Source organism: Capricornis sumatraensis, chromosome 15 (genome assembly GCF_032405125.1).
Source record: "Capricornis sumatraensis isolate serow.1 chromosome 15, serow.2, whole genome shotgun sequence".
Lineage (NCBI taxonomy): Eukaryota > Metazoa > Chordata > Mammalia > Artiodactyla > Bovidae > Capricornis > Capricornis sumatraensis.
Window position 1 is genome coordinate 51,332,453 of NC_091083.1, and position 22,858 is coordinate 51,355,310.

Consider the following 22,858-nt stretch of genomic DNA (forward strand, 5'->3'; position numbering starts at 1 on the left):
ATGCTGGCTTCGCGGATGGCGCGCGCCTCTTGGGGGGCCCTGCGCGTGGCCGCGTGGGCACCGGGAGCGCGGCCGGGAAAGGGGCGCGCCCGCGGGGCTCTGCTGCCGCCCGCGTCCGGCTGCCTGGGCTTCCTGGCTGAGCGCTGGTGGCTGCGCCCGGCTGCGCTCGGCTTGCGGCTGCCTGGGGCTAGCCCGCGAGCCCACTGCTCGGGCACGGAGAAGGCAGCCTCCGGGCCCGCGACTGGAGAGGACGCTGCTGTTGAGGCCCGACGTGGCCAGTGGGGCCCGACGAGCGCCTCCAACCTGGTACGTACCAAGGAGGAGACGGAGAGGCGACGGCTCCGGCGGGTTCGGTCCCGGACACGAATAACGTGCCCTGGCTGGTCAGGTCCGATGCTTCCATTTCAGAACTTTTAAACCGTCCCCTGAAGAGAAGTTACGGGTAGGTCATTTGGTCGGGACGAATATCAGCGGTACCAGCCTGATCCTCTTTGCGTCTCAGTGGTCAAGTTAGAATCCTCTCCTCCCCCTCTATCCTCACCTGTAGCTGGACGCTCCTCTGGATATTGCATTGGTAAAAATAGCCTTCACTTATCTTTTTAAAAGCCCATTTTAAATTTTATGAAGCGAATCCCCACTGTTTAAGGCAAGTCTGTGAGCGTCTTCAGAAATATATACAGGCCTTTGTTTGCTTGTGCAGGTTTGGTTAACTACCATTTGACCTTTGGTAACTTTAAACATTGTATAGAATGAAGGATAACTAATTTATATCGTTATTAAAAGATCTTTTAACCTCTAATTATAGAAAAAGATTAAGACTTTCTGAGGTAAAGGAGGAAAATATTTGTCTGCTCACCTGTTGAAATACTGACCAAACAGAAGACATTAGAGCATGAGTGTGGGAGAGCTTTTGATGTCATGTAGCAAGACTCATGCAATTATTACATCTTCAATTGTTATGTCTTCAGTGGGCCCCTGTGCTGCTTTCATCAGTTGTACAGCATGGGTTGGGTTGGCCACATCCTGGCAGGGGTCTCAGCTCCATTAATAGCTAAAGCATGTTGGGGTTTGAATGCTGGATGCTTTGAGGTTGCCATATCCTGGCTGAAGTCCTTCCCAGAACGGCAGTAGTTGGTCGAGTATGCCACAGGTTATCTGGTTGGGTAATCTGAGATTAGCTCTCTTAATTTTAGTTTAGAAACGTTTGCAAATTTAATAATTAGAAATTAATGAGGTATTTTAACTGAAATATTTTGTGTGGAGCTAAAAAGAATCCTTTTCATAGTTCCAGGAACATTCAGTCTGGTTTATTAATTCACCAAATGAAATGATGTGGTTGTTTGCAGCTGTGTCTTTAATTTTGTCCCATGGGCATCTCTGTTATGAATTTTGGCCCTCTGTATTCTGACCTTTTGCTTTGTGTTTCCCTTTTCTCAATCATGAACTGTACCCTCCCCTTCCCTCCTCAGTGAGTTGCTGTTATACTGGATCAGTGTTTGATTTATCTGTACTGCAGTATTGTCAACAGACTTATCTTTTTTTTCTGGACTCTGAACACTTGGACCTTTGAACTTGAGTTTGGAATGTTTCAAGAATGAGTCCATTTAATTAATATTGTTTACCTTCAATAAAAGGTCCTCCAGGAGAGGTTTGTAGTGCTGATTGTTTCCCAGAAAATTTGAATTTTTCTGTAGCTTTAGTGACAGTATTCTGCTCCCTGACCCCCAAAACCCCATTATCCTTCCAGGCTGAGGTGAACATATCTTGCCAGGTTCTGTTTATAAACACAAGCTTAGTATCTTTCGAGAATTGCCTTTTCTTACAGAATGGTTCAAGGTATTTTAAAACAGGTCTTTAGAAGTGGATGCTGTTATTTTCTAAAAGATTAAGATTCAGACAAATTGGTTACTGATTGAGAAAGAGGTTAAATAGGGTTATCTTGTGAGGAGATAGTCCCATGAGATAAAACTGGCAGTCTTGACTCAGTGGAGAAACTAACCTTTAGGAAATGACATTTTCTCTGTATTATTTCTGTACCCAGTTTTGTGCAATGTGTCTTAGTTCTTTAAAGTTGAAGTACCCTTTCGTGAAACAGATTTTGTTTTGGCAAGGAAGTAATGTTCTTCAGAGCAGCTGCCATGGTGCCCTTTTGTTGGTGCCAACTTCAGACACCTTGCCTCCCAATGAAGTTTCAAGGAATCATAAAGCTCCCATAGGGAAGCTGTGAAAGCCCTCAGCTTCTGGTTGGAGATCTTAACATTGCTGTGGCTATTTTGAATAGATTTCCCAAGGATTTCAATCACTATTCCTTGTTCCATTTTCTTCCAGCAACTCTCCAGTTTAGTGATGATGTTATGGAGTTAGGTGTTTTTAACCCCTCTTCATTCATATCTTCAAACACTGTGTATGGCATTTAGCAGTCTTTTGATGGGTATGTATAGAAGAATGAGGAGAGGTTATTTGCAATAAATGTTTTTTAGCCAGAATGCCCATGGTCGATAATTTGGCTTTTTTCTGACACTTTCTAGACTGTTTGTCTACTTGAAGTATAAGATTTTCCTGAAGTTTCACTTCTAAAATTTTTTTATTTTGTATAAAGGGAAAGTAAGTCTTTTAAAAAAATTTTATTGGATATAGTTGATTTGCAGTGTTGAAGTTTCATTTTTAAAAGCAGTATGTTTTTAGTGTTGAATTCTAATTATGAAGTCGTGTATTACAATCTTGACTTATATGATATTTTTATACCTTCTCTCTAGTAAGAAAATCTATATATAGTCAGTACTTCAGTCTGTGTTTGGGTACATGACATACCTATAAGTTGCTGGTGTGTATTTTCCAGTGTATATAGTTATTTAAAGTATGAATTTATAGTATTTAATTTAAATTTTGTTGTCTTTATGTTTCAGTATGAAAACCCATGGACAATCCCAAATATGTTGTCAATGACGAGGATTGGCTTGGCCCCAGTTTTGGGCTATTTGATTATTGAAGAAGATTTTAATGTTGCATTAGGAGTTTTTGCTTTAGCTGGGCTAACTGACTTGGTAAGTTGTAAAGGCTCTCCCCTTGTTCTGCTCCCCTTCTAAATCCCAGTCTCCACTACACTGAAATAATGCAGCTTCAGTTTGCTTTTCCTTGGAAGCAAATCCTCAAAGATGCATTTCACCTAGTACTTTTATAAAGGCTTGTCATTAGCATCTATGTGGGACTCTGTTATTCTTTGTATTATCAAAGGAAGGAAGTAAAGGTTGTAGGGAGGCATTGGAGAACTTCTTCATGAAAGAAAAAAGCCTTAGAAATTCTCAAAGGGCCAACTACTTGCTTTAGGGATATAAATAAAGGAGAGAAGCTGAGACTGTTTTTTTCTGCTTATGTAGCAGAAGAGAAATATCTGATCTGCAACAATAGTTGGTTTTACTGATGGAGAGGGAAGTAGTGGGCCATTGTTGTGACCAGAGCTTGTAGAGGCCAGATCTCTGCTCAGGTTTATGCTGGCAGGAGGCCATAGGCAAGGTTTGGTCCTTGATTCCTGCTCCATACCCCTCTGACTGTCTTCCAGAAGACCCTGCCCTAGGTGGACATTAGGCATGCTTTCTTCCTTCCACTCTCCCGGTAGATGGACAGAGGAGAAGAGAATACTTTGACACCACTGTGTCAGCTTAGAGGGAGGGAAAGATTAGTTCAGGTTATTTCAAGTTAGAACTTGGAAAATAATTTTAATAACAGAAAGCTGCACTATGTGTTATATAGGCTTTTGTGGACCAGCCAGTCATTGTCATGTATGACGTTATTTGTGTTTATCACCCACCTGTTGCATAAAAAATTGAAATAGCTTATAAAACATGTCCTGCAAAAACAAAATTGAAGGAAGTGGGGAAATGGTAGAGGAAAAATTTTAAATCAAGACAAAAGCATGTAGAAACAGATGTTGTGTATATATATTATATATTCTTGTACAAGGCTGGTCTGAGATCCAAGTAAGCACCCAGACAAGCAATAGTAATTTGGTGCCTCTTTAAACTGATGTATGTTTGAAAAGTCATGCTCAGTATTTAGTGAGAATAAAGAGAAACTTATTTTCTGCTAATGCAGTTTGTATAACATCTTCCTTTGTAACATCAGCTATTCCCTTTGAGATTCATGGAAACAAAAGTCCACCTGCCCAGTACCATTGTTGAGCGGTATAGAATTAGCTGAAGGTTTTGCAGGATAAACAAAGGAGGGTGTTTGCATTGTTATATGACATTTCCAAATGTGCATCAAATACAGTCTCTCAAAGTGGCTACCTCCTCTCTTTTTCGAGAATTTAGCTGCTGTTTGTCACAATTTCTCCCCATTCACACAACCTCTTCGTTTGTCCCTACTTTTATCTCTGAAGTGTGAAGGCCTCTACTTATTAAAATGGTCTCCAGGTCTGTCAAAGACCATTATACTGACATTGGAATTTTTTTTCCTTTTTTTTTGGTAGTAGACAAGGTCTTTTTTGGTTACTAAGTTTGCTTTTTGTTTTTTTTTTTGGTTTATACGTTTTCTTTAGTTGCCACATGAGATTGAAATGTTCATTAAGTGGAAGAGGCCTCATTTACACTTTTCTAAATATAGAAGACAACTGGCATGGTTTTACACTTATACTCCATGGAGGTTTTGATGCCTCTAGAATGGCCACTGGGCAGATGGTTAGACTCATGGAGAGTTTAAGCAGGGGAATGACAAAGCCTGATTTCTGTTGTGTATGGGAAGGGAATTATAGGAATGCAAGAGTAGAACAGAGAAGCTGGTTAGAGGGCATACAATAGTCTAGGGTAGTGGGTTGAGAGTATGTTTTGAAGACAGAATTGATAGGTTAATGGATTGGATATGTGGGATGAAAGAAAGGAATTAAATATGAGTGCTAGGCAGTTTCTTTTTTCTTTTCAACAAGCAGATGCATGGAGGTTTACATTTTCTATGATGGTTAACACTCAGAGTAGGACAGAGTTTGTGGGAAAAGAGTTGTTATGCCTGTTCAGATGGAGGTAACAATTGGGTATTTGAATACAATAGTTTGAAGTTGGAGGAAGTCATGGTTAGAGACAGATTTAAGAGTTATTATGTAGATGGTCAAGTCTGGATGAAATCATCTAAGCTGTGGTAAAAGAAGAGAATGGGTCAGAGAAGAGCAGTAAGTGGAGAAATGGAGAAGGAGCTGGTAAAGGACACTGAAAAGGAAAAACTGGTTAGAAAGGAAGAAAATTGAGCAGTAAGTTGTCTTGGATATTAAGAAGGTGCTTCAGTTGCGTTGAGGATAGGTTGGTGACCTTTATGAGTACCATCTCTAGAGGATGGGGCAGTCAGAGTGAGTTGGTGAGCATATGTGAGGTAGTGATAGCAATAGATGTCACTGAGGAAGCTTTGCTTCACAGGGGAATAAAGTCAAGGAAGCGTAGTTTATAAAGAAATATATACTGGGGAAATTTTTGTTATTAATTAACTAATTAATTAAATGACTGACTAAGAAGAGAGAGATTATGATGCTCAGGAGGTGGGGGAAACTCACAGGTAAGAGGACCTGGAGTCAGGGATCAGGATAATAGAGCTAAATGTGCCTAGATACTGGTGGGTGGTGGGATTCAGAGGTGGGAATATAAGGGAGTGCTGACAATCTGCTTTTACTTTTTGAGGAAATATGGACATGATCATGAGCTAGAGAGAGGCCTTGGGAGGGATGGAGTCAGTTTGTGGCAAGGGCAGGCTGAAAGGAGAAGGTCAACATAGTAAGCAGGTGTAGGTTTACCAGGCAGTATTGAGTGCCCACAGGAGATTTGTGGTCATGTAAAAGTGAGACTGATCAGCTCATTTAGGTGTTTTTGGGTGTTCAGCTGTTTGGGTATCAGCTTAGAGTACATGATAGATGTATTTAAGTAGTATTGAGAGAGAGTGGAATAGGGAGTTACAGAGATTTACGAAGAGAAAGTGGTGTTGATGACCTTGGAATCCAGTGTGGGTAGAGGAGCAATGAGAGTGAGAAGATGATGGTGAAAAAATGGGAGATTGAGATCAGAAACTGAACTGGCACCTGAATCTTCCGAGGCCCTAACTCCCAGGCCTAGGCTCTTTCTGTTAGTGTTACCTCTAGTATACTTAGGAAAATAGATTTTTTTCAGTTGAGGTAGTAATAGTTGATAACTGATGTTTTTGAGGATTTACTGAGTCCTGAGTGCTAAACAGATTTTAATCATGTTATGTACTGAGACATCCTACCTTTTGAGGTAGGTAGCATTATCTCTCTTTTACAGGAAGGAAAGGAAAGGAAAGGCCTAAGCCTCAGTTTCGGCTTAGGCCAAATGTTGTGCCCAGAGTTACACAGTTAAGTGAGTAGGAGAGCAAGTGCTTACATTCTGCTGTGAAGACTAAGTTCTTAACCGTTATCCTGTATGACAACTGTCTCTAAGTTATTGGAATACTTGAGATATGGAGGACTTATCCTTTAAAATGTACCATGTTAAATTGTGTCTAAAGTAATTTGATCTTTTTCCTTGGAAATAGGACTAGAAAATTCAAACATTTGTTGAAGCTTGAAGTTAAATAAAATGAATAAAAGCCAGGTAGGGACTTGGAAAATCAGAAAATACGTTGTGTTTAATGAAAATAGGCAGTACTTGGTTTCAGGCAATTTTCTTCCCATTCCTCAAGTGAGCTTGGAGATGTGGATTTTTTGAGGTAAGACTTTGAATATTTAAATATTGGCAACTAATTTATATTTTGAAAACCTCTGGGCAGTTCAAACAAAACCAGCCTGCAGGCCCCTTGGCTCCCAGGAAACCAAGTATGACCTCTGCTGTAAAATATAATTTGTTTCCAAGAGTAGTGAAAATCAAATTTTAAGTAGGCCAAATACAAAGGATTGAATATTTTATTCAGGTACAAGTCATGCAAATCTAGTCAGCCATGGAATTAACAGTGGCACTAGACAAAAAATATTGATGATAACATTAAAAAATAATAACAGCTAAAACTTAGAGAATTGGATACTGTTATAGAGAAGTAGGTAGGAGTGGGAGTTAGGAGATTTTGCCGTTAAAGAGTAGCCCTTGCAAGTAAAAGCAGCTATTTTGGGTGTAGTGAAATAGCTGAGGATTTGAGAGTAGGGGGTGCCTAGTCTATGCTTTGTCAGTCATGCTTTCTTTGAGTTTTATTTGGGTTCTTTACATCTCTAAATTTGTGTCTGGGTTCATCCCTCAAAGGGGCATTGTGGAAACATTGAGAAATAGCTGAAGGCCTTGAAAAAGAAAAGTACTGTAGGAAAGTAAAATTATTTTCTAACCAATTGGTAATGTAAAAGTTAAATGTATACCAGTAAAACAGGAGATTTGGGAGTAAGAAACAGGAGAGGTTTTATCTACATTTTATGAAAGTATAGTTATTCTGGTACCTTTTAATCTTCAAGATACCTACTCTGTACCCATTATGACATTTATTAAAAAAAAAAACACTTCTATTTTCAGTTGGATGGATTTATTGCTCGAAACTGGGCCAGTCAGAAATCAGCTTTGGGAAGTGCTCTTGATCCACTTGCTGATAAAATACTTATCAGTATCTTATATATTAGCTTGACCTATGCAGATCTTATTCCAGGTAAGAGCGCCGTCATGTGTGCTTTTAAATAGTACAGGGAAGAGTGACATTAGTCAGCTTAGGATTTCTCTTGATTGACAGACAAATAATTTTTGTTCCAAAAATATGTTTTTCAACTTTAAAGTGTTTCCCTAATTTTATTTTTTTGTTTCCCTAATTTTAAACCATTGAACTGTTTTGCTTGCCATGCTGTTTGTTTTACTTTCAAATTTATGACTTTGTATATGCTAGTAGAATCTATTTTCTTAGTAAAATTGTTTAAAATTAAAATTGAGCACATATTTCACAGTGCCAATTTACATTATCCTAGAATCTTTTGAAACTGTTATATTTTCTCAGTGGGTAGCTTTTTAAAAGCAATTTAAAGTTTTCCTGAGTCGTCTTATTTACTACGTACAGTTTAATAAATGAGAGTTCTGAAGGCCTAGAGATGTCTATAAAATTTCACTTTGTTATTATTATTACTAGACACTATTATGCAGTTTCAGTTATCATGTAGTTTGTACACTGTCTGAATACTCTTTGTAACAAAATTTTATGATCTTTTGTATTTTGTACTGCTTTTTGGGTTGTTCATTTTCTACTTCAGCTGTGTTTCTCAGTTTTTATCCTTTGGTGCAGATTAAACTGTTTATTTCTGAGTTAGAAATAGGATTGAAAACAAAGAAACTGCCACTTGCTCCTTCAGTACCATGCTGTTACTGACATTTGATAGGAAGAGGTATAGTGGTGTTTTAGTCTAGTACATTCTTCTCAATCTAGAGATTCTTTTTCTCCTCCATCATTAGGCTTTTAAATCTGCATGACCAAATTTAAAAATGAATTAAACTACTGTTTGTGTGCTTCTTTGAAAGTCACGATTATGGTGTGTATATGGTTGGGAGTATTGAATGGGCAGGAGTATGCTATACATAATATAGATAATTTGTAGGAAAAAAGATCCTAAGGAGCATTCTGTTAACATTCATAATTAAGATTATTGTGTGGTGTGTGTATTTTCATGCTTCCCATGAAGCTTTTTCAGAGTTACTTTGTATTTTGTTGTATTGTTTTACACAAAGTTTAGCCAGGTATTTTCCTGTTGAAAGTAGAAACTGTTTCTAGGTTTTGGCATTATGGATAATGTTGGTGTAATTGGTGTAGGTTGCTTTTCAAGCCTTTGCTGTCACTGATTATCATTCTGGGTGCTTCCATTCTCTGTCTCCTGTGTCGGGTCTGTGTTTCCCATGGCTCCCGTGGCTCCCGTGTGGAGTGCAGTCTCCAGCTGTTTCTTGTGCTCGGATGCAGCATGGCAGCCAGCTTTTAGAGGCATACAGTGGCTTTATTCTGCAGATGTCTAAAATGTCTTTATTCTACCCTCCATACTTGATTGAAATTCAAAAGGGGTATAATTTTCAGTTGCAGGTTGTTTTCGCTCAGAATTTTGAAGACCTTGTTCTATAGGTTTCCAGATTTCATCTTGCTGTTGAGAAGTCTCATGCCATTCTGATACCTTTTCCTTTATATGTGATTATGTTTTGAATTAGAAACTTTTAAGATTTTTTTTTTTAACATTATTCTTAGTTGATGGTTTAAAAAAATTCTCTCAGATTAATTTTCTAACTGCTTCTTTGGACACTCGATTATCCATCTCAGCACTTTTTATTAAAAAACCATTTACATAAATACATGAATCCTTTTCTGGATTGTCTAGTTTATTCCCCATTGATTTGTCTTATCTTTGTTTCAGGACTGTCCCTAATTACTACTGCTTTGCTAAAAGCCTTCATATATGATAGAACAAGTTTTTCTATCTTGATATTCTTACCTCTTGGCATTTTGATTTAGAATCAGCTTTCAAGTTTCCCAGAAAAAACTTGTTGGGATTTTATTGGAATACATTGAATTTACAGATTTATTTAGAAGAATTGACATTTTTATAATACTGTCTTCCAGTCCACAAACATGTTGTATATACTCTATTTAGGTTTGTTAATATGTCAAAATGTTAGTTATTTCTTGAGAAGTAATCAGTAATTATTAGATTTATTCCTAGGTCACTGATAATTCTTGATTCTTTTGTAAATGTAGCTCTGTTAATATTTCATTTTGTCATAGCTGCTTATTTATAAGATCCATTTCTAATGTTAATTTTTGTGTCTAGCAAAAGCTGAACTCTTATTCTAATAATATAAATGTATATTCTCTTGGAGTTTCTGCATCCTCAATTATGTATTGTCTATAATTGATGACAGTGTGTTTCTTCATCAGCACTTTTATTTTTTTAAAATTTTGCCTCACTATAGTACACAGTGCAGTGTTGACTCAGAGTGGTATCTATGTCTTATTTTCAGTCTCAGAAGGAAAGATTTCAATATTTCAGTATTAAATATGACATTTCCTGTAGAGTTTTGTAGAACCCCTTTGTAAGGGTAAAGTTCACTTCTACAGGGAGTTTGCTCAGAAGTTTTTTTTATGTTGGATATTGAATTTTATGAAATTTCTTTTTCTTCATGTATTATGGTAGTTCTATTTTTTCCCTTTTAGCTTAATGTATGGTGAATTACATTATTGATTTTTCTAAATTAAATCAACCTGATGACATTCCTGTTATAAATCCAACTTGATCATGATATGTTTTGAAGATATTTCTGTATTTGGTTTACTACTAATATTTTGTCAGTTCATATCTAGATTCACAAAATTGGCTTAAAATTCTTTCCTAAAAATGCCCTTGTTAGGTTTTAATATCAAGTTTTATACTAATCTCATAAAATGAATTTTAGGGAGTGTACTTCCTCCCCGACCCCCATTCTTGAGAAATGTTTGTGTGAGATTTCAATTATTCCTTTGAATGTTGGTAGAACTTGTTGAAGCCATTGATTCCTGGAGTTTTCTTTGGGAAAATGTTTTAAAATAATTGATTCACTTTAAAAAATATATATATGTTCAGTTTTTTCTGGTTCATCTTTTGTTTGTTTTGTGAGTTACGATGTTTTTCTAGGAACTTGATTCATTTAAGCAACATTTAAAAAAATTACCATAAGCTATTTATAAGTTAAAGTTATCCACATTAACTTTTTGATGTCTGTAGGGTATGTAGTGTCCCCCCTTTCATTCTAATTATTAGTTATTTGCCCTATTTTTCTTTGACTTGTCTTGCCAGAGGTTTGTCAGTTTTGTGAATCTTTACAAAGAACCAACTTTGAGCTTTGTCAAATTTCTCTGATTTATTTCTGTGTCATCCTTTGGCTTTTCTCCGATGTTCTTTTCTAAATCCTTTAGATCAGTCCTATCTCGTAGAGATATAATGGGAACCATAGATTTAATGAAAATTTTTTTAGTAGTTATATTCATAGTGAAGGGAAACAGGTGAAATGTGTGTGTGTGTGTGTGAGATTGTTCTCCTGCTGCAGTGGAGACAGCATGTTCTGAGCATGCATTGCTGCCTATGCTTCCCCCTCCCCTTAATAACATTTTATTCAATCCACTAGATCAAAAATAGTCATTTCTTTGTATAAATGATAAAAATCATTCATGAGATTTTTTTTTTTGATACCCTGTCTTCAAAAGCCAGCGTGCAGTTTGTACTTACAGCATCTCAGTTCAGACTAGCCACATTTCAAGTGCTTTATATATGTAGCTGGTGGCTATTGTATTGAACAGTGCAGCTGTAGATGAATGTTTAACTGATTCCTTTTTTTGACCATGCTGTATGGCTGGTGCGATCTTTGTTCCGTGCTTAGGAATCGAAACTGTGCCCCCTAAGTGGAATCGTGGAGTGCTAACCACTGGACTACCAGGGAATTCTCTCAGCTTTACTTTTTTAATGTTTGCATTTAAGGCATTTTGCATTTTCCTTTTCACTGTTTCTCATATGTTGACATTTGTGTTCTTATCATTATCTGAATTCAGAGTAATCTGTTTCTATTATGATTTTTCTTTGGCCTGTGGAGTTAATAAAAATTTATTTCTCAACTTGTGGGATTTTCTAACAATTTTTTTGTTACTGATTTTGGGCATAATTACCTGTATTCAAAAAACATGCTCTGTGATTTTCAGCCCCTCAGTCCAGTATACAGTCAAATTTTATAAACAAAATTTTTAGGCATTTTTTGAGTGAATGTATATTCTGTGATCATTGGGTGTGATGGTCTATGTGTGTCCATTTCATCAAATTTTTAGTCCTAATAAATTACTTTTATTTCTTTTTTTAACTTTTATTTCTTTTTTTTTACTTTTATTTCTTTTTCTTTATTTTACTTTTATTTCTTTACTGACTTATTTTTTACATTTAGTCTGCTTTTCTGTCAGTTACTGAGAGAATGAAGTTTCCTGCTGTGTCTAGTTTTCCATTAGTTTTTCTTTTGAGCTCTGATTTTTGCTTTGTGTCTCTTGAAGTTATGCTGTTAAGTACATATAAAGTAAAATTGTTATGTCTTCTTGGTGAATTGAATATTTTATTTTGAAGTGACCTTCTGTATCTTTAGAAATGATTTTTGCTTTTGTCTGTTTTTTTTGAATATTACCTTAGCTACACTAGCTTATCTCTGGCCAGTGTTTGCATGATAAATAAATCTTTCACTTTCAACTTGTCTACGTCTATTTTAGGTATTGGTTGTAAATAACATATAATAGGTTTTTAATATAGCCAGTCTAAAAATATTTTCTCTCTCAACTGGAACATTTAATCCATTTACTGTGATTACTGCTATTTGTGTAGCAGTCTTCCATTTTACTCTGTTTTATTTGACCCATATGTTCGGTCCTACTTTTGTCTATGTACAGTTTGAATATTTGTTTGGCTGTGTCACGTTAGTTGCGTCATGCAGGATCTTAGGTTGCGGCACGTGGACTCTCTAGTTCTGGCGTATGGGCTTAGTTGCTCCATGGCGTGTGGGATCTTACTTTCCCCACAAGAATACCGTGCAATTGTCTATTCATTTCTGTTGTTGGTAATAAGAAATCAACTGTTAACTCATTTCATTTTCCAAGGTATTTTTTTACTCTGGCTGCTTTTAAGATTTCTTCTTTCTCTTTGGTTTTTCATAGTTTCAAAGTATTTGGTGTGATTTTTCTTTTTTATTTATCCTGCTTGTGATTTGTTGGGCTTTTTAATGTATAGATTGATATCTTTAATCAGTTATAAAAAATTCTGAGACCCAGTCTTCAGGTATTGTTGCCTGTTTTTCTCCTTTTGGGACTGCAGTGTATCTGTGTTAGATCTCACTGTATTCTTTAAGTGTCTGAGCCTCTTTTCTGCATGTCACCTACTCATTTTATTTTTCTAAACTCCATTCTAGGTGATGACTAATGAAGCTGAAGCACACTCTTTCATTGCACTGCTTCTCTTGTCAGCTGAGCCAAATTCATTTAACTCTTCTATTGTATTTTTTTGTTATAGACTTTGTGTTTTATTCTTCAAACTTAGCAAATCATCTTTTATAGTTTCCAGTTTCCTGCTGAAATTTTCATGTATATCCCTTTAATTTTTATATATAGCCCTCTGAACATAGTAAGCGTTAGTTTTATAATATCTTTTGAGGGTCTCTTTCATGTGTCTGTTTCTGTTGATTTTTACTCATGGTATCTTACGTCTTTTGGTATTTTTAAACTGTTAGACACTGTATTAATATTTTAAAATAATTTGGAGAAATATTTTGATGTATAGGATGATGGCATCACTCTCTGGAAGAGATTTTTTGTTCAGTTCTGCCAGGTGTCTAGGAATGCTGATAGTCTGGGACTACCTAGATGGCCAGATAAAACATTCTTTTAAGGTTTAGTTTACTTAGGGCCAACCCCTCTCTCAACCCTGTGGGAATATTTGTTCAGATCCTAGCTTAAAGCTGGGAAGTGGTTTGTCACTGCCCAACCTGAGGACTCTGGGCTTTGACTACGGTTCCGCCATCACATAAAGCTGCCAAAACCCCTTTGTTTTATTTGGTTTTGTTGCTTACTTCTCTAGGGTCACAGACAGTGGCTCCGAGTGCCTAGGCTTATTTTCTCAAGTTCTCATTGTGATACTTTCTTAGCATCCTATAAGCTTTTCACTTTCAAGTTTTTTTTTAAAATGGTCTTTAATTGTGTTAGCAGGAGAATTACTACCTACTCAGATATTAACAGAAGCTGAACCTTTTTTTTTAACCTTGTTGGCCTGAGAGTTTACAATAGTCTATGTTCTAGAGTCTGTCTTCCATTGTGCTGGGTAATGAGAAGGCCCCTTCAGTCTGAAAGCTTATCCTTAAGTTCTAAACATTTCTCTCTAGAGTCTCTTCTTATTGGATACTCTCTTTTGTTCTCTTTCTGGGAGATTTCTTCAACTTTGTCATTTATCCCTTTATTGACATTTTTATTGATGTCATTTTTAATTTCCAAGAGCTCTTGTTCTATGTGTTCTTTTTTTTTAAAAAAAAAGTCCTTTTCTTACATCATAGGTGAATATCATCATTTCAGGATATCTTCTGTTTATGTGTGTGTGTATATGTGTGTACTCTTTCTTATTTCCTGTTTGTTTTGATCTCTGTTTTATGATGGAGGCTTTGTTAAAATGCCTAGTGATCCTTGGCTACTCACTTTGTAAAATGTTAACTGGGTGCTCTCTGAGCATTGGTGGAATTCATGGAGTGGTATCATTCCCTCCAGGGTGAACAGACATGGAGGGACCAGACATGGCCCTGAATTTTCAGTACTCGTAAGTCTGTTCTGTAGATAGGAGCTCTGTATCTGCTCCTTAGAGATTGTGGAGGTCCTGATTTAGAGGTGAGCATGTGGAGCAAATGTTGGCAGACTTTTTCAATCAAGGCCAGATAGTGAATAAATACTTCCAATTTTGTGGGTCATGTGGTCTTTGTTGCAACTACTCAAGTCTGCTATTGTAGTGTGAAAACAGCATAGAAAATACATAAACAAATGAGTGTGGCTGTGTGTTAAATTTTCAGTGCAACAGTATATGCTATTGATAATGATCACTTTGTGTGTAAAAGTGACTTGATTTTATTATTTCCCCGTTAACACTAATAAATTTGCCCATGATGTACTTCCTTGTTGCAGAAACTTTATTTCAGACAGAATTAGCAAATAGAGAAGAAAACCTTGGCGCATTCCCTGACACATTTTACACCTCCACTAACACGCTGTCGTACTCTTAATAGACAAAAGGAAAGCTGCTTTAGCCCTGGAAGAAAACGGAAGGGAAGACTGAGAAAGAAGGCAGGAACAGTTAGGAGATTCAAAAACCAGGGAACTGGACAAAGTTGCCCTTCGAATGAAAGATAAGAGCCTGTATGTACAGTATACAGGCTGTCAGTTGGCAGAGGCCTTGCAGCCCCGGTCTCAGTCTGGCTGTATTGAGAACCCCCAGGGAGCTTTCATCTATGCTTTTACAAAACTTTTATGAGGTGATTCTGTGATGAGTAGTTAGTTTGGGAAACACTTGATTTTTTAAACAGTCCTTTCCTCTATCAAACAGATTGACAGATGGTGAACTGAGTCCAGAGATGCATTTTGCAGTACCACTGACTAACTGGTGACCTTGGCCAGGATATATAATCTGCCTGAGGCTTGTTTTCCTATTGGTAAAATGGAGATAATGTTGGTTCACATTTCATGGAGATGATATGTAGATTAAATGACATAAAATGTATATAATGCTTAAACTGTACCAGATGCTCAATAAATGGTAATTTGGGTAGTTAAGAAAACTGGAACCCACTGCTTTGTAGTATATTGAATCACCTCATCTGTTCTTCTGTAGAAACCTCTTATTTATATTCTTTTCCACTTGTGGTGATGAACTGCAATAACATATGTTTATTTTCCTGTAATGTTGTGTTTACTATATATAATTTGCATGAGTTTGCTGCATTTTAAACTCTGATTGTTATTTGATTTTGCAGCTGATTATTGCTATATAGAAAAGTTGGGTTTACAGGCACAAAAACCCTGCTAAAAATCATGACTGGATTGTTTTGTTATTTGGTTCGTACAGTGGAGTCTTTTTTATGCTTTTAATGCCGTGATTTGAGTGGATAAGCATTTTCTCTTTGGAATCATCTTGTCATGAAGTACTACACCATAGATCAACATTTATATGTATATAACAGCCACAACCAGCAGAGATTTAAGTTTTAAATTTGTAATTAATTAGTGAGATTGTTTTTAAGTTGCTGAACCAATAGAATGTCAAAATTGGAGCAGACCATAAGGATAGCCTTAAAGGTAATTCAAGAAGAGCTGTTTGAAGGTATTATGGAAGGGCTATGCATGATCCTTTTATTTTAGTAACTGAAACAATTTGAACTGAGTGTTAGCCTCAAGATTTTTTCCTTTAAAAAATATTTCTTTTTAATAAAATGTGATTTATAGTCATGGTTAAAACTTCCTTTGATGTGGAAGGATGTTAAGTGAAACAAGACCTCTGCCCTCCCATTCTCACTGAACAAGGGAGCAGGAGTTCCTTGGGTGTCCATTTAAAATGTCCTTCTTCTGGCTCTGGGGCTATCCTGTAGGATCTTAGGAATAATGAGAAAACTATCAACAAGTTGAGTTCATGTTTAGTTAGAATTCATTGACTGAATGAGCAGAAGGAAAAATGGAAATTGCTTGGATAGGAACTGGCCAGGCAAAATTGAAGATACTGTTTCTCCACAAGTGGTACATATAGCAAAATTTGCTGTTCATAAAATAATCTAGACTACAGAAGCAAACAGTCAGTTCTTGAAAGTCAGAATGGCTTGAGTCCTGACATCTTTTCCAACCTATTTACAGTCTCATTCCATGTAATTATAGTGAGGTTATCTTTTTCCAAACTTATAAAGCCGAGAAGTAACAAGGAAATGGTGGTGGCCGAGTAGAGCTGACACTGATAATTACAACTTAAAAACATAATCTGTCTTTCACCTTGTTCTGAAGGCAGGTAAAAGAATATAAAAATTACTGGTTCATGGTAAGGACCCTAGACAGGCATCAATAAATGTTTATTATAAAATTTTTACTTAGGTGAAACACCAGTTTATGGTAAGGCTTTATGTTATGTGTAATGTCTAAATAATTTTCAGAATTCCAATCAAAATTATCTTATATTTGATTTTCAGTTCCACTTACTTATATGATAATTTCAAGAGATGTAATGTTGATTGCTGCTGTGTTTTATGTCAGGTATCGAACTCTTCCAACACCGGTGAGTTTGTTTCAAAAAACTGTTTTTTAGTAGTATTTGTATCTTAAGGCAAAAGGAAAAAAAACACTATTGTGTACTGATTTTCATGAGAATTTTATGGGAATAATTTATGACAATTATGTATTTAATCCATTTACTAGGAATTTAAAGAAAACAGACTATCATCTTGCTTTTGAATCACTGTTATAGTAGCTGTTCAGTGAACATGTGACTAATACATTTTTTTAAAGCATGTTTTTTATTTTAAGTCAAAATCGTTTTAGTTGATAGCCCATAAAACTCAGGCCAACTAGTCCTGTCCCTAGCAGCAAACTCTGTTAGGAATGTTTTTTTGTTTTTTGTTTTTTAATATTTATTTGGTTGTGCTGCCTCTTAGTTGTGGTATGCAGGGTCTTCAGTCTTCATTGCAGCTTGTAGGCTCTGTTAGTTGTGGCATGTGGGATCTAGTTCCCTGACCAGGGATTGAACCCCGACCCCTGGTGTTGGGAACTCAGAGTCTCAGCCACTGGACCACCAGGGAAGTCCCTTCTTAAGAGTGTTTTGTGTGACTAAGCACCCTTTCCTGTGTAACTTAGCTTCTACTATGGATTCTGTAGAACTGGTTTTTAAAAATTACAGTTTTATAAGCATAGGATAATTTGTTCGCACTTTTGTTCATTGGCTTTACAAATATTTGAGCAGATAAGCATAACTTAGCTAATAATCACTACATGAGCATAACAGCCTCATCTTTTGATTCCCAGTCCAGTGAAAATGTCAACATTTTATTCATTTTGAGTTTTTAGCGTATAAAGGAAAAACAGTGATGAGGGAGACTTGTTTAGTAAAAAGATGTCGTCAGCCAGACCTTATGATAGATCTAGCATATAGCCAGGCATGTGGTATACACTCAGTAACTGTTATATATTAATAATAGCAAAATATTTATTTTAAACTTAATAAATTGAATAAAGTTTATCCTTTTTTTTTTGTCCTCTGCCAGCGAACACTTTCTAAATATTTCAATCCTTGTTATGCCACTGCTAGGTTAAAACCAACCTTCATCAGTAAGGTAAGAGACACACAACATCCTTTTAAGTTATTATTATAATGAGTATAAACCTCAGTCTGGAGCAGCTGAAAATAAGATAGATTTTAATGCATTGACGATAGTGGATAGAGTGGAGTCATCAACCCAGTTCTTTTGTCCTCCAGGCTCTCTGGAGCTCTAGTATACATGTATGTTTAGTGATAGTAGTCTGGTGGTCTAAGAATTCAAGTCTCTGAATGAAGTATTAGGGCCATCACATAGGGGAGGTGGAGAAAGTAGAAGTATAATTGCATATTGATTGAGACACGAAGAAAGTATGAAGATTTCTTTCTGCTTTCATTATCCACCCCTCCCTGTAGTGGAAACACCATATAATAAGGTCTCTTTCAGGTGCAATATCCATGCAATTACATGGAAAGAGATAGGAGAAAGTTTTATTCACTAATAAACAACTCCTGCCCTTAGTTATCTACCTGTTGTCCTGAGCCCTTTTCAGGACAATAACTGCATGCTAGTCTTTGCACACAGAGAGGACACTGTTAATGCCTATTGAGGCACTTAAGTTTACTGTAATTATTTTGCTCCATCCTTGTGATAGAGGTTTAACAGGTTAGGAATGCCAGTCATCTTTGGGACAAAAAGGATGATTACTCTTAAACCAGAGACTGCCTGGGGTTAATTTTTACCTACAAATATGGATTGGTTGGTTGGTTATTTGTTTATTTACCTATTTATTTATTTCTGTGACTTTTATATGTATCAAGTATAGCAATTGAAGTATAGCACCAAATGGAAAGTGGCTTAAAGAGGTGCTAGGAACAAATGCCTCAACTCCTTGGTCTTACAAGAAGTTCTTCAGACAATTTTTATTACTTCTTTTTAAAAATGGAGTGGAATCCTTGTAATCTGGCTGCAGAATGGATGAGAGAACATTGGTGCTTCCTTCAACATATCACCTACTTTCCCAGAATGTTTATCTATAGATGAGTAGAGAAAATCTCCAGTGGTTTTGTCGTCTTCCTTTTCTCCACCATACTGTCTTTTAGGGTAGGGAAACCTACTCATTTCCTCCTGAGAGCCTCTCTCATGGAGATGAATGCATTTCAACTTTCTAACTTGCATATCTAACCTAATGCTAGTGAAAGGAGCATTAAATGAAGTGCCAGGAAATCTGGGTTCTCAGTTTGGATCTGTAACCTGCTAGACTGTAGGCAAGTCACTTAACTCATGACCTTTTCACCTGTGAAAAGTAGCCTCACTATTTCCATATTCTCAGGTCTGTTTTAATGGGTAAATGAGAAAAAGGCAAAGAACTTTACAATGTTACTGAACTGCTATGAAAATTCAAGATAATGGTGTTTTCTGATAGTTGCCCTTTCCCACCTTTTGCAAAGGGCAGCTGTGCAGACAGATGAGCCAGTTAGTGAAGTTCACCCTTTTGTGTGAATGCCAGCTTTTTTGGCAGAGATGTTACAACATCAGGCATGCTGAGAGTCTGTTGTGTTATACTGTGATGGGTTATGCCTTTCTCTCGTGAGCTTGAAACATGACTGGGTTGGCACTGTTCATTTGTGACTTCTTTTTTTAAAGGTAAACACAGCAGTCCAGTTAATCTTGGTGGCAGCTTCTTTGGCAGCTCCAGTTTTCAATTATGCTGACAGCATTTACCTTCAGATCCTGTGGTAAGCTTAACTTAGAATTACTCTCTGAGGACATCAACAAAATGGCTTATTGTGACAATCCTAGAATTACTTAGTCCTTAATCATGTTTATTAAACACTGGGTAAAGCTGTAGTGGCTATATTTTTTGATTGATACCATTTTTAAGAAGCTTACTATCAATTATAGGATGTAGAAGTTATAGGGGCTTTCCTGCAAGTTATGAGGGATGAGAGATATTATGTTGGGGTTTTGGAGGAGAGAAAAATGTTCCAAGTAGGAGGAGGAGGAAAAGCTGCAGGGAAGAGTGGCATTTGAGCCATGAAGTCCAGTTGGAGAGAGACTGAGGGGAAGCCTTTCTGGTGAAGGACAGACCCTGGCAAACTCAGATGTATAGGAGAGTGGGTAAAAGGAAGTGCACCCAGCCTGATGAAGGGGCAGAGTGGGGAAGAAACCTGGAGAAAGGAGTTTGAATTTTATTTTGTTAAGATTATGTGTAGCCTTGAAAATGTGTTAGATTCATACTTTGAGTCCACGTACATCACACCGATACTAAAGCTCTATATTTTAACTATATTTCTAACTTGATAATTAAAGCATTGCTTGATGCAGTCTGAGCCAGAAAATGGTTAACTAAAGTCAGCTAAGCTAAGAAGCTTTAAAAATGATACACATGCTGAACATTTTATTTGCTAAAATATAAATTGTACACTCCTTCGTCCTATATCTTCTGGTATAAGCTCAACTCATCTTCTTTGATTGTAGGCTCATGAGTAGGATATTTTTTCTTTCTTGCAAAAAACTGCATCCATAATACAAACTCTGATTTTCATTTTCTTTTCTTTTAAAATGATATAAGAATGTAAGACATTTATGAAGCAGAGTATAGAAACTTTGTAGATTTTTATTATTTTCTCCAGTATTTTAGCAGTTATATTGTCTACTTGTTGTTTAGACACTAAGTTGCATTGAACTCCTTTGCTACCCTGTGGACTATAGTAGTCTGCTAGGTTCCTTCTGTTCATGGGATTTCCCAGGCAAGAGTACTAGAGTGGGTTGCCATTTCCTTTGCCAGGGGATCTTCCCAACCCAGGGTCAAACCTGTGTCTCCTGCATTGGTAGGCAGATTCTTTACACTGAGCCAGCAGGGAAGCCCATATTGTCTACTTACTTCAACAGTAGTGTTTAGCAGATTGCCTTGCCTTTCCAAGGCTTCTAGCTTAACTCTCAGAAATAGCAATTCATCCTACATGTATATTTCATTAAATTTATGTGTGAATTTAGGATACTAAACTGACATAAACAGGTTTGGGGTCAAACAAAAATGGTCTTGATGAACCTGCACCTCACCTGACAGAAGCAGAAGCTCATGTGTGCATAAAAACAAACCTATTAGCTGCATACAGTCAGCGAGCCCTGAGCGTCACACATGTCATTTCAAAGAGAATCTGATTAATTTCTGTTAATTTTAAGTAAAGAAAGCTGAATTGTATTTAAAATGACTCAGATTATTAGAATTCCCCAAATCTGCAAGAAATAGCTTCTAATACTAATACTCTAAGCAGCATGGAACAGTGGGAGGAGCACAAGGGCTCTAGAGTTGGAACCAGGCCAGACTCATAGTTCTGTGGCCCTGAGCAAGCTCTCTGGGGCAGTGTTTCCTCTGGAAGGTGAGGCTGTGAAAATAAAACTACCTATCATACAAAAATGTCTGGGTAAAAATGACAATTGCTGTTATTATTTTTTTCAGATTTGTTAACTAGATTAATTCTGTTTGACATTATTGATTCAAATGAAGTCTTAAGGAAAAGCGATATATTTAGATTCTTGTTAAAAAAATTATACTAATAGCCTTTTTTACTTTTAAACAACTCTTTAAAATGTATTCTTTAGTATATATTATGTGTATTCTTTGTGTATATTTATAGTTACCATTTAAACTAAATTTTCTTTTCTTCCATAAAAGGTGTTTTACAGCTTTTACCACAGCTGCATCAGCTTACAGTTATTATCATTATGGCCGGAAAACTGTCCAGGTGATAAAAGGCAGATGAAAAGTCATCCGTTATCGTTACCAAGGAAGCAGTACACATCAACAATGGCAGGGCCAGTGGAAGTCTACAGGAGTTCCCTCATTTTCGTGTTCAGCTTGAAGGAGGACTTGTCAGAACAAACCATGTCATCAAAATTTTAAGTAATGTGCATTGACAATAAGCTTGATCATGGGCATATACAGAATTTCCAACATATTTTTAAATACAAATAAAACTATAATTTAGGATTTTTTTATCTTAGGTTTCTTGATTAATTTATAAGTAGCAATTCTAATTATTTTCAGTCTTTTTTTTTTTAAGCCATTTAAAAAAATACATTGAAAAAGCCAGCTGAGAACATGGAAACTGAAGAGTTGTCACTTTAATAAATTTAGATTGCTCACAAAGCACTAGGGAGTGTCCTGGGGTTAAATATAAAATCCTGTATAACTTAGCTGCACAGTTGTATGTTTGACTTTTAGATCTGTGTGTATTAACAGTACATGTCATTAATATTTGATTATCTAGGATAATGACTATAAAGGTAGCTTAGTTTTGGATAAAGTAAACTTGTAAAGAGATTTAAATGTAGTCAATTTTGAAATCAATAAGATCAAAATGGAAGCTATTGAAGTTCACATTCAGAAGTCTTCCAACCTCTCAGGTGCCTTGCATCAGGATAATAAGTGACAAAGGTAGTTGGAAAATGCAAACCTGTCCGTTACCCTAGCCATTCAGGAGGCAGTGAGTTATATCGTACGTTCCCACTATATCTCTAACATATGTTTGTATGATACTGGGACCTGTACTTGTATGTTATGTAAATAATACGAAACTGTATATTTTTCAAAGTTTTTTTCTTTTTTTAAACTTGAGGAATGTTCTTTTGTTAAGATGTTAAAGGAATAAAAGCCTGGAAAAAAATGACCCTCAACTTGGGTTGTTTGTATAGCATCCTTTGGTCATCCGCTGTTGTGGAAGTTTTATGATTCATAAAGTCCATTTAGCTGTGTCACTTGCACTTACATTGTAAAAATAATTGATTTAGGATCATCTGATTTAAAAGTCCTTTTCTTACTACACTGTCATGTTTAAGAGAATGGAAGGTACAAGGAGAGGAAGACATGTGGCTAGTGCTGGCTGCTTCCTCTTCAGAGTGGAGGCCTGTTGTTGCTCATTGTCCCAGGTACTAACCCAAGTGTAATAGCCTCATACTGTGAGGTTATCTAAATGTAGCCTGTTAAGCTGTGTTAAAAATTATAAGGAGTTATAAGCCAAATCCATGCCTCTCAGTTGTGGCAACCTTGGATCAGCATGTCCTTTGTTGCCTGCTGGACCTGGCTTCCTTGTTCCCAGATTAGC

At 36.6% G+C, this 22,858-nt stretch overlaps 1 protein-coding gene across 2 annotated transcripts; it reads left to right on the top strand.

Moving 5' to 3' along the window:
• On the top strand, positions 1 to 22,406 carry CRLS1 (cardiolipin synthase 1). Of its 2 annotated transcripts, none has more exons than XM_068986983.1 (7): positions 1 to 306; positions 2,907 to 3,044; positions 7,485 to 7,614; positions 16,689 to 16,774; positions 17,757 to 17,825; positions 19,395 to 19,486; positions 21,430 to 22,406. In XM_068986983.1, the coding sequence occupies exons 1-7, from the start codon at positions 1 to 3 to the stop codon at positions 21,515 to 21,517; spliced, it is 909 nt and encodes a 302-aa protein (XP_068843084.1). In that variant the 3' UTR covers positions 21,518 to 22,406. The 2 variants fall into 2 exon arrangements, with proteins under 2 accessions (XP_068843084.1, XP_068843085.1); XM_068986984.1 differs by lacking the exon at positions 1 to 306 and adding an exon at positions 337 to 442.
• Positions 22,407 to 22,858: the final 452 nt, after the last annotated feature.

Bases quoted from the DNA above. Each gene is read 5' to 3' on its own strand.
- CRLS1 (XM_068986983.1), top strand. From the start codon at position 1: ATGCTGGCTTCGCGGATGGCGCGCGCCTCTTGGGGGGCCCTGCGCGTG. The intron at 17,826-19,394 runs GTAAGAGACACA...CTTTTTTTAAAG, and splicing joins AACCAACCTTCATCAGTAAG to GTAAACACAGCAGTCCAGTT. The intron at 19,487-21,429 runs GTAAGCTTAACT...CTTCCATAAAAG, and splicing joins ATTTACCTTCAGATCCTGTG to GTGTTTTACAGCTTTTACCA.